Source organism: Phacochoerus africanus, chromosome 4, assembly GCF_016906955.1.
Source record: "Phacochoerus africanus isolate WHEZ1 chromosome 4, ROS_Pafr_v1, whole genome shotgun sequence".
NCBI lineage: Eukaryota > Metazoa > Chordata > Mammalia > Artiodactyla > Suidae > Phacochoerus > Phacochoerus africanus.
This window is the reverse complement of record NC_062547.1, coordinates 69,416,814-69,426,580: the sequence shown is the minus strand read 5'-3', so window position 1 is coordinate 69,426,580 and position 9,767 is coordinate 69,416,814. Positions and strand designations below refer to the sequence as shown.

The 9,767-nt window shown below is 52.9% G+C and overlaps 1 protein-coding gene across 1 annotated transcript; it reads right to left on the bottom strand.

The window, feature by feature from the left end:
• Positions 1–8,751, bottom strand: MRPL4 (mitochondrial ribosomal protein L4). Its single transcript, XM_047777000.1, has 9 exons — positions 8,402–8,751; positions 8,250–8,316; positions 8,013–8,163; positions 4,486–4,537; positions 3,883–4,000; positions 2,217–2,323; positions 2,023–2,132; positions 1,853–1,929; positions 1–804 (listed from the first exon to the last, which is right to left on the bottom strand). The coding sequence occupies exons 1-9, from the start codon at positions 8,456–8,458 to the stop codon at positions 659–661; spliced, it is 885 nt and encodes a 294-aa protein (XP_047632956.1). The 5' UTR covers positions 8,459–8,751; the 3' UTR covers positions 1–658.
• Between the last annotated feature and the right edge of the window lie 1,016 nt (positions 8,752–9,767).

Below are 9,767 nucleotides of genomic sequence, written 5' to 3'. Positions count from 1 at the left end.
TTTGGTGTTTTAAGAAAGTTTATTTGCTCATTTACCTACTACATTGATTCTGACTCTGTGCTTCTGGAAAATCACTGTGATGAAAGTTCAGGTTTCCACACTGTACCCTCTGTGGACTCAGGCCCACACTTGGACTGAAGGACCACAAGCCCTGTGAGGGATGCAAGCCTTTATTGAGAGTGCTTGGCAATCAGGAGGCGCCACTCCCCGAGGCTGACTCACCCAGGAAAGCTGATGGTGGGTCATTTCTATAAACAGTGCCGATGCCCCTTGAGGAGAGGTACCCAGCGGTGCCCAGCACCACAGAAGGAGCCCAACTCGCCAAATGGAATTATTCACAAAATGGCAACGAGCTGTTTGGTTCTCCTCTTGGCTTAAAAAATTAAAAATTTATCTTACACAAAAGAGACACCTGGGGCAGAAGCTCCGTCAGGCTCTCTGGAGAGCTGTGCCTCCCCACCTTCCTGTAGTGATGCCTGCTGGGCTACTCTGACTGTGGCCTCTGCCCTCACCTGGGACTAGGGGGGCTGGGCAATGCCTTCCAGGGCGAATGGGAGGCTCCCAAGCCCGTCAGGGGCTCAACCTGGCTCAGAGCAGGACAGCAGGAAGGAGGGCGCCGATGGACCATGGAAGGCCATGAAAGGTGCAGGGAAGGGGCTCAGGGGAAGTCGCAGTAGGGCAGGCGGAAGGGGTAGAGGGGTGTGTAGCGCGAGTTGTGCCAGAGCAGCTTCTCCTCCAGGAAGGCAACGGTCGGCAGGGTCAGGACCAGGGTCTGGTGCTTGAGCATGCTGTGCACGTTCAGGCCTGGGGGGCAGGGCAGGGGTACAGTGAGGGCCAGCTGCCCCCTCCACAGAGACACCATGGCCTGATGTGAGGTCCTGAGCTCCATGGCCTGGGTTCTCACTGCCAGAGACCCTTAGCAAGGGACTGTCCTCAGCTTATCAACTTCCAACCGAGAGCATCCAGAGGGCCAGACTCTGCCCTGTGCTCGGGCATGAGTCCCACCTTACACCCCAGCGGGGGAGGCAGAGCAGATGAGTAAACACGGTGCACTGAGGGAGGCCTGTGGGGCTGCAGTGAGTGATGAGGGCAAGAAAGAGGAGGAGGAGGCAGGACAGGCTGTGTGGGATCTGTCTGCCTTTTACTTGGAGTGACCAGGGAGCCCTGGAAGGCTCTGGGCTGGGCTCAGGTGGTGCTCACATGCGCCCTCTGGTGGTCATAAGCAGGGATGGGCAGATGGGGCACAGGTCAGACCTTGGGGAAGTTGGCAGGAGTCTGGGACCTGGGCAGAGACCTGTGCTGGTTCAGGGTGGTGAGAAGTGGTTGGATTCTAGATGTTTAGGGACAGAGCTGACAGGGTGAGCTAACAGACTAGTGTGGAGGGTGACAGTGTGGTCTGGGGCCTGGGCCACTGGGAAGAAGGAGATCTTATGTGCCAGGATGATGACTAGACTCCATGTGCTGCTGTCCAGGAGGCAGCCAGACTTGTGATCAGGAGGTGGGGAGAGAGCTCTGGGGATTAGACAACACACTGATGGGTGGGATGTGCTCGGGACAGCCCTGATCCTTCGTCTCCACCTCCACATGAGGAGCAGGGCGAGGACAGTGTGTGGGCCCTGGGACATGCTCCACACCTGGCACTGTGACCCAAGCTTGGACAGACACGACCTCAGAGCATTTCTCTAAGAAAGATATCATTTCCCAAGGCTCATCTGGGCAAGCTGAGGGCTGGGTGGGGGAGGGGAGTCATCACGGCCCAAGGCCATTCAGTGACCAAGTCACAGGCACAGGATTTGAGCTGGCCCGAGCACTCTCTGGGGGCCTGGGAGGCAGACTGGGGCCCTTTGCTCACCAACAGCAGGGACCAGGTTGAAGGTCTTGAGCCCGGAGGTGGCTGCCACAACGTTCTGAGGCATGTCCTCGTGTCCCCTGAAACAGAAGCCAGGAGGTGAGCCCTGCATAAGATGGAGCTTCCCCCAGCCCCCCAGCCCCTACCTCCCCAGCTCTGCCCTGTGCCCTCACAAGTCCACGAGGAGGACAGAGTCACCCCAGCGGCGGTAGCGGGCCAGCTCTATCAGGTACTGGGGGTCTGCAGTCGGCAGCTCCAGGGAGTCCACGATGTGCAGGTCGTCCTGGTGGGAGCAAAGGACAGTCTAAACCCCCAGAGCCACCACCCCCCCTGGACCTCGGTGCTCCCAGAAGGATCAGGGCTATACCTGGGCCAGTTTGACAGTCAGCGCCACCTTGAGGCCCTGCACCCGCACTTTCATGGGCAGCATGTAGTAGTAGCTCGTGGGGCCCCGGGGGCCATGGGCAACGCCTCCTGTGAGAGAGGAGGAGATAGGTGAAGAGATGAAGGCCTCAGCTGGGCACGGAGGTCAGAAATGTGCCCCAGAGGCTGGCACAGGGGTTGGCGGGGGGGCTGCCGGCAGCCAGGCTGAACCTCAGCAAAGAGAGCAGGGCCTCAGGTAGGGATGGAAAAGGGAGGCTGGATCGGGTCTCACTGGCTCTTGGTCTCTGAGGTCGTCAAATCCTGAGTGAGGACCATCTACCCGTGTGTCCTCCCTCTGCTGAGCCCTGGGAGTGTGATGGACAAGATCCCTGCCCTCACACAGTTCATAATCAGACAGAGGCCGAATCTCCGAGGGAACCAGCGGGGCAGGCAGCACAAGGGGTTGCGGGTGGAGGGAGGGGGGGAACCAAAGAGGGTCAGGGAGGGCTTCCTGGAGGAAGCAAGGCCCAAACACATCGGAAAGGTGAGAGGAACTGGCCAAATAGGAAATGACTCTGAATCAGCTCTCAGGGAGAGTGTGGAAGGGACAAGGGGGAGGGGTCTGCAGCCACCAGGGCCTGGAATGCCAAGGTGAGGGGCTCAGACTTCCCACAAAGGCTGCAGGAGCTAGGGGTTTAGGAAAATCCTTCTGGGTCCTCTGTGAAGTGTGGGCCAAAGAGGTGAGATGGGATGTGGGAAAAAGGGGCTGTGGCAAAAAAACAAAACAAAACAAAACAAAAAAAACTAATAAAAAAAAGGAGTTCCTGGGAGTTCCCGTCATGGCGCAGTGGTTAACGAATCCGACTAGGAACTGTGAGGTTGCAGGTTCGGTCCCTGCCCTTGCTCAGTGGGTTAACGATCCGGCGTTGCCGTGAGCTGTGGTGTAGGTTGCAGACATGGCTCAGATCCCGCGTTGCTGTGGCTGTGGCGTAGGCCAGTGACTACACCTCTGATTCGACCCCTAGCCTGGGAACCTCCATATGCCACAGGAGCGGCCCAAAGAAATAGCCAAAAAAAAAGACAAAAAAAAAAAAAGGAGTTCCTATTGTGGCTCAGTGTGTTAAGAACTCCACTAATACCCATGAGGATGCAAATTTGATCCCTGGCCTCACTCAGTGGGTTAAGGATCTGGTGTTGCCATGAGCTGCAGTGTAGGTCACAGACAAGGCTCAGATCCCGTGTTGCTGTGGCCTACGCCGGCAGCTGCAGCTCGGATTTGATCTGTAGCCTGGAAACTTTTTTTTTTTTTTTTTACTGCAGAAGGTTCAGTTTCTTTATTTTCTGAGATTTGAGGGAATATTTGATTTATATAAGCGATTATTTTTATAAGCCTAGCCTGGAAACTTCCATATGCCACAGGTGTGACGGCAAAAGAAAAAAAAAATGGGTGGGAGGCTGTGGCTATAGTCTGATGAGAGGCCAAGACCATCGCTGCAGGGAACTGGGGGTGGGGGGGGAGTGGACGACTCTCTCACTTCTGACCACATGTGGGCAGTGAGCTGGAGGGACTGAGACTGACAAGACTGCTCTCCAGATGTGTGTGGGAACAAACACCTGACCCTGCATTAACTCAGCCCCCCCCCCAACCGCCCTCCAGCAGCCCTGCTTACCTCCTCGCCAGATTGGGGAGCGGATGCTGCCATGCCTGGCACGCCCACTGCCTTTCTGCACCCAGGGCTTCCGCCCACCGCCTCGCACCTCGGCCCTTGTCTTGGTCTTGGCATAGCTCTGCAGGCACAGAGTGAGGACAGTCAGGGTCACAAGACACGTGCCTTGCAGCCAAAAGGCACTGAGCTGGGGAATACTGCAGTGAGCTGGGCGGACTGGCCTCCACTGGGGAGCCGGACAGGAGCTCCCAGTGGGGCTCCACTGGGACAAGCACAGGGAAGGAAGGATAAAGAAAATCAAAGAGTCCTCGCCTCTACACCAGAAGGTCAGCTTCAGAAAGGCAGGGGCCCTGCTGCCTGGCACGCATGGGTACTTAGTATTTTTTGAATGATTTTCATGTGGTTGTAACTAAAAGGAGGACGGGATGTGGGGAAAGACAGGGGGGCTGGAGAGAATCAGTGAGGGGTGTGGGGTGTGGGATCATGCAGGGCTTCCAATGCCAGGCTGGAAGTGCCAGATGAGACCCAAGCAGCCCAGAGAAGACACGTCATAGGCTTGCTCTGCCTCCTCCCCCCAACCTCCTCCCCCCAACTCAGGGCACTCACAATTCTCTTGAAGTTCTTCTGCCAGATGGCAACCTGGTGCAGGATATCTAGCCTGTGGAGGAAGGAGACACAAGGCCCTTATTTAATTAGAACTCTCCCTGGGGAGTTTCCACAATGGGTTTGGTTGTTTCCACAATGGGTTGACACAATGGGTTAAGAATCTGACTGCAATGGCTTGGGTTGCTGGGGAGGTTGGGGTTCGATCCCCGGCCCAGCACAGTGGTTTAAGGATCCAGCATTGCCACAGCTGTGGCATAGTTTGCAGCTGTGGCTCGAATTCAATCCGTGGCCTGGGAACTTCCATATGCCATAGGTGCAGCCATACAATAAAATAAAATAAAATAAAACCCTTGCTGGAATTCCCTGGCGGCTCACCAGGTTAAGGATCTGGCATTGTCACTGCTGTGGCTTGGATCATAGCTGTGGCACAGGTTCGATCCCTGGCTCCACATGCCATGGCCAAAATAGATAAATAAATGAAAAATAAAACCTTCCCTGTCCCACTGGATGAAAACGTCGGCTCCTCCCCTCCACTTCCGGCCCTTCTCAGACCCTATCTTTTTTTTTTTCCTGGCTGAGCCACACCTGTGGCATATGGAAATTCTCGGGCCAGGGATCAAATCCGAGTTGCAGCCATGGCCTATGCCACACCTGTGGCCATGCCGGATCTTTAACCCACTGCACTGGGCCAGGGGTTGAACCCTGGCTGCTACAGAGACAACACTGGATTCTTAACCTGCTGCACTGCAGCTCGAACTTCTCTCTGACCCCAACTTGCACCAGCCCCAGCCCCACTCCATTTCTGTTCTGTGGAGTCCAGTCTCCAAGACTTTATATATGTGCTGTCCCTTCTGCTTGAAATGCTCTCCTCCTGTCTGGTTCCTTCTCAGCCTACACATCTTAGCCCAAATGGTATCTCCAAGAGGCACTCTCTTGCTAAAGAGAGAGTCACCCATTCCTCCTCCTTTCCTACCATCACAACTTTCTTACTGCCACTTTACAGACTCGCTTGCCTCTCTAGCCCTGTGCTGTCCTGTATAGTAGACACTGGCCACATGTATGGCTAGTGAACACCTGAAATGCAGCCAATGACACATGTTGCAATGACAAGTTTTTCTTTATTTTACTGAAGTATAGGTGATTCATAATTTTTTATTTATTTTTTATTTTTATTTTTTTCATGTTTGCAACTTTTGATCCATAATTTTTTGTTGTTTCGTTTTTTGGTTTTGGCCAAACCTGCAGCATGTGGAAGTTACCAGACCAAGGATCGAACTGGAGCCACAGTTGTGGCAATGCTGAATCCTTAACCTGTTGTGCCAGATGGGAACTTCCTATAATGTTTGTTTTCTTTTTAGGACCACACTTGCAGCATATGGAAGCTCCCAGGCCAGGGGTCAAATCAGAGCTGCAGCTGAGGTCTACTCCTCAGCCACAGCGAGCCCAGATCCGAGCCACGTCTTTGACCTGACCTATGCCACAGCTCGTGGCAATGCCAGATCCTTAACCCACTGAGTGAGGCCAGGGATTGAATCTGCACCCTCATGAATAATAGATTCTTTTTTTTTTTTTTTGTCTTTTTGCCATTTCTTGGGCCGCTCCCACGGCATATGGAGGTTCCCAGGCTAGGGGTCAAATCGGAGCTGTAGCTGCCAGCCACAGCCACAGCCACAGCAACGCCAGATCCGAGCTGCATCTGCAACCTATATCACAGCTCACGGCAACGCCAGATCCTTAACCCAATGAGCAAGACCAGGGATCAAACCCACAACCTCATGGTTCCTAGTCGGATTTGTTAACCACTGCGCCATGATGGGAACTCCATGAATACTAGATTCTTAACCCACTGAGCCACAACAGGAACTCCTATTAATTTCTACTGACTCAGTTATACATGTATAAACATTCTTTTTCATGTTCTTTTCCATTATGAATTGAAAATATTTTAGATTTATCAGGCTAAATGAAATATATTATTGAAATCAATCTCACTTGTTTTTTACTATTCAAAAGACAACATGGCTACTAGAACAACTTAAATTACACACTAGACAGGGTTGCTAGATTGGTTTGCCAGGGCGGCAAACTATGGCTAGTAGGCCAAATCTGTTTCACTGCCCGTTTTTCCTTTTAATGGAATGTGGTCATGCTCATTCACTTACATGTTGTCTATGGCTGCTTTTGTACCAGCTGCCAGGGAAACACTGCAGCCCACAAAGCCTAAAATATTTACTCTCTGGCCCTTTACAGAAAAAATTTGCTGACCCCAGCTCTAGAGTGTGAACAACATCAGCAACCACTGTGTTCATTCACTGCTGTATCCCCAACACCCAGAATGGAATCTGGCACATGGTACATGCTTCATAAAGTTACCGAGGAAACAAAATTTGTTGTGTTTTTAATTTTTTTTTCTGCCCCCGGTAGACTAGGGCTCTGTAAAAACAGGGCAAACCATACAAAAAACAGTACAGTAGTAAGTTAACAGCACTTATTTTGTGTCAGACACAGTATACACATGGGACATCATACACCTTGGCAAGCAGAAACCTGGTCCTGGGAGTTGGCCTATGTAAGACTGAGAGCTAGCTCTAAATTTTACAAGCTGTGTGACCTTGGGAAAATTTCTTAACTTGTTTGTGCTGTTTCCTTATCTAAAAACTAAGATAATAGGGATTCCCTGGTGGCTCATAGTGATAAGGAACCAGTGTTGTCACTGATGAGGTTCGCTTAATTGTTGCACCTTGGGTTTGATTCCTGGCTGGGAACTTCCACATGCCCCAGGCGTGGCCAAAAAAAAATAAATACATAATAGAATCCCTTCCCTAGGGTTGCTATGAGGATCTAGCTAATTAAAATGCAAATAGGCTATGCCAGACACTTGGTAAGGACTTAACCATTGTTAGTGCTCATTTCTGCAAAAAAAACCAATAACAGCTACAATAATCAATGTTTTTATTGAATGCATTTTTTAATTTTTATTTTTTGCTTTTTGGGGCTGAACCCGCAGCATATGGACGTTCCCAGGCTAGGATTCCAATCGGAGCTGTAGCTGCCGGCCTACACCACAGCACAGCAACCGCCAGATCCCAGCAGCGTCTATGACCTACACCACAGCTCACGCCAACGCCGGATCCATAACCCACTGAGCGAGGCCAGGGATCGAACCCTCATCCTCATGGATTCTAGCCGGGTTCGTTAACCGCTGAGCCACGAAGGGACCTCCTCTACTGAACGTATTATGAGCCAGAATTATCTCTAATGAACTGCTTTAGGTTTGACAGAATGTAAACTGTGAAGCACAAGGGGGAACAGGTAGGATCTGAAGCCAGTCACTAGGGTTCCAGAGCTCTTCGTTCTTAACTCCTAGAGGATGTTATCTTACCGCCCTCACCTTCACACAACTCTGAAGCAAGAAAAGCCATCATCCCTTTTCAATAGGTTAAGAAACTCAGACTCGAGCCCAGGTCGTCCAGATTCCGAAAGCTCCGCTCCTCGTCGCTCTGCCACCCAGTTCAGTTTCCACTTACCTGGGCGCCGTAGAGAAAACATCTGGGTGCAGCTCAGTCAAACCCACGCGCTCCTGCTCGTAGCCCCGCAGGGACTCGATCCAGGCCTGCACCGGACGCCGGTGCGCCGGTACCGGGAGCTCGCATTTGCGCAACACGGGCGGCTGGAGACCTGGAACGATTGAGATGTCAGGGGTCAGAAGCAAGGGTCAGAGTTCCCGGTCGCCGCCCCTCGTAGGGCGACCCCGGCAACCTCACCCAAACTCGCCACCGATTCTGGCTTCTCCGCCTGCTGCACTGCCTCTTCTGCTAGGGCGTTCAGGCCCTGCAAACAGACGGCGAGAGTGAGAGACGACCCCCGGACCCTCCAACCTTTGTCCTCCGACCCCGCCTTCAGTCCCTGGCCTCACCCGGCAGCCCCTGGGCCGAAACCATGTCCGCGCCCCAGCCCGGACTAGCTGCAGCATTGTCGCGCAGCTCCCCACGCTTAGAGAGGTCGAGGCTTCTTCCGTACTCCCGCGACGCGTAGCGATGACGTTACGCCCGCGACACCGCTCGCTAGGCTCGTAAGTGGCGTTGGAAAGCAGGGCGTGCAAAAGCGAGAACGGCGGGGCCGGCCTCAGCGTGCCCCCATACCCGCCCCAAGACTAAACCCCCAGATACCAGGCTTCCCTGCTGGTCTAAATAACCGTGGGCAAACCGTGGGAGCGTGACCTGAGGGGAAGAAGCCCCGCCCCCTCTAGGTCCCGCCCCCAAGAGACAGTGCTGAGTCCAGCCAATGAGACCTCCCAGCTCAAAGGGCACGCTCCGCGATCAGCCAATGAGCATTAAGTCTGGGAAAGTAGCCCTCTCTTGGCTCCTCGGTTCTGGGGCGGGCACCTAAGGGAATACGGCCAATAACTTTTACGGTTTTATATTGGCCGCGTCCCGCCTGTTCCGCGCCCCCGGAGTTTCGCCCCAGTTGGGCCTCCAAGACTCTAGGTGGCGGTTTCCCCATACCTTGGTTTATGTTTGTTTGTCCAAACGCAGGGCGTTATCTCCCACTCTGCCCTCAAAATAATGCCGGGCGGTGACCTCAGGCTTTGGGATAGGGTAGCAGTTGCAGCTGGGATCCTCCGGTGTTGCCTTGGCTATAGTTCCGATTGGTTCCTAGGCTTGGGAACTTTCATATGCTGCAGGTGCGGCAGTAAAAAGAAAAGAAAAGAAAAAAAAAAAGGTAGCTTCTGGCAAACGGAGATCCCACAGGGCAGGGTCGTGTCCTCCTCAAGGCATCAGGTTAGGAGATGTGTCTCCATCTCCCTGGCCAGTGTCGTGTAACGTCTCAGACTGCCGGGGCCCTCAGAGAACGAAGCGGAGTGGAGTCCACCCTTACCCATAGAGATACCGACGCTCGTTTTTTCAGGTTATTTGCCACATAAGGCTCCAGGCGGCGCCACGAGCCCACAGCAGCCTTCCCTGTCCAGACAGATCTGAGCACTTGGCTGTCAGTGTGATTTGGATTTTTGTTGGAGTTCACTGGCGGAGAACGGGATTTCGGTGAAAACTCAATGTCTTCATCTGGAAAATGGGGAGGTTGTGAGACGTCTATGAAATGATGGAGATCAAGCATGCCAGGAGTAGAACATGGGTAGCATTGTTATTACTGAAGCTGAGTTTCGTTGTCAGAGCAGAGAAGAGTCAAGGCAGGTAGGGGGGTGGACCCTGGAATACTTGAATGTGTGCTAAAGATGGCTTTATTTTTTTTTCAACATCTGATATATAACATTAATATTTTTG

Excerpts from the sequence above, each read along its gene's own strand:
- MRPL4 (XM_047777000.1), bottom strand. The coding sequence starts at position 8,458 with ATGCTGCAGCTAGTCCGGGCTGGGGCGCGGACATGGTTTCGGCCCAGG. Across the intron at positions 8,164-8,249 it reads AGAATCGGTGGCGAGTTTGG|GTCTCCAGCCGCCCGTGTTG; the intron begins GTGAGGTTGCCG and ends CAATCGTTCCAG. Across the intron at positions 4,538-8,012 it reads GTTTTCTCTACGGCGCCCAG|GCTAGATATCCTGCACCAGG; the intron begins GTAAGTGGAAAC and ends CTTCCTCCACAG.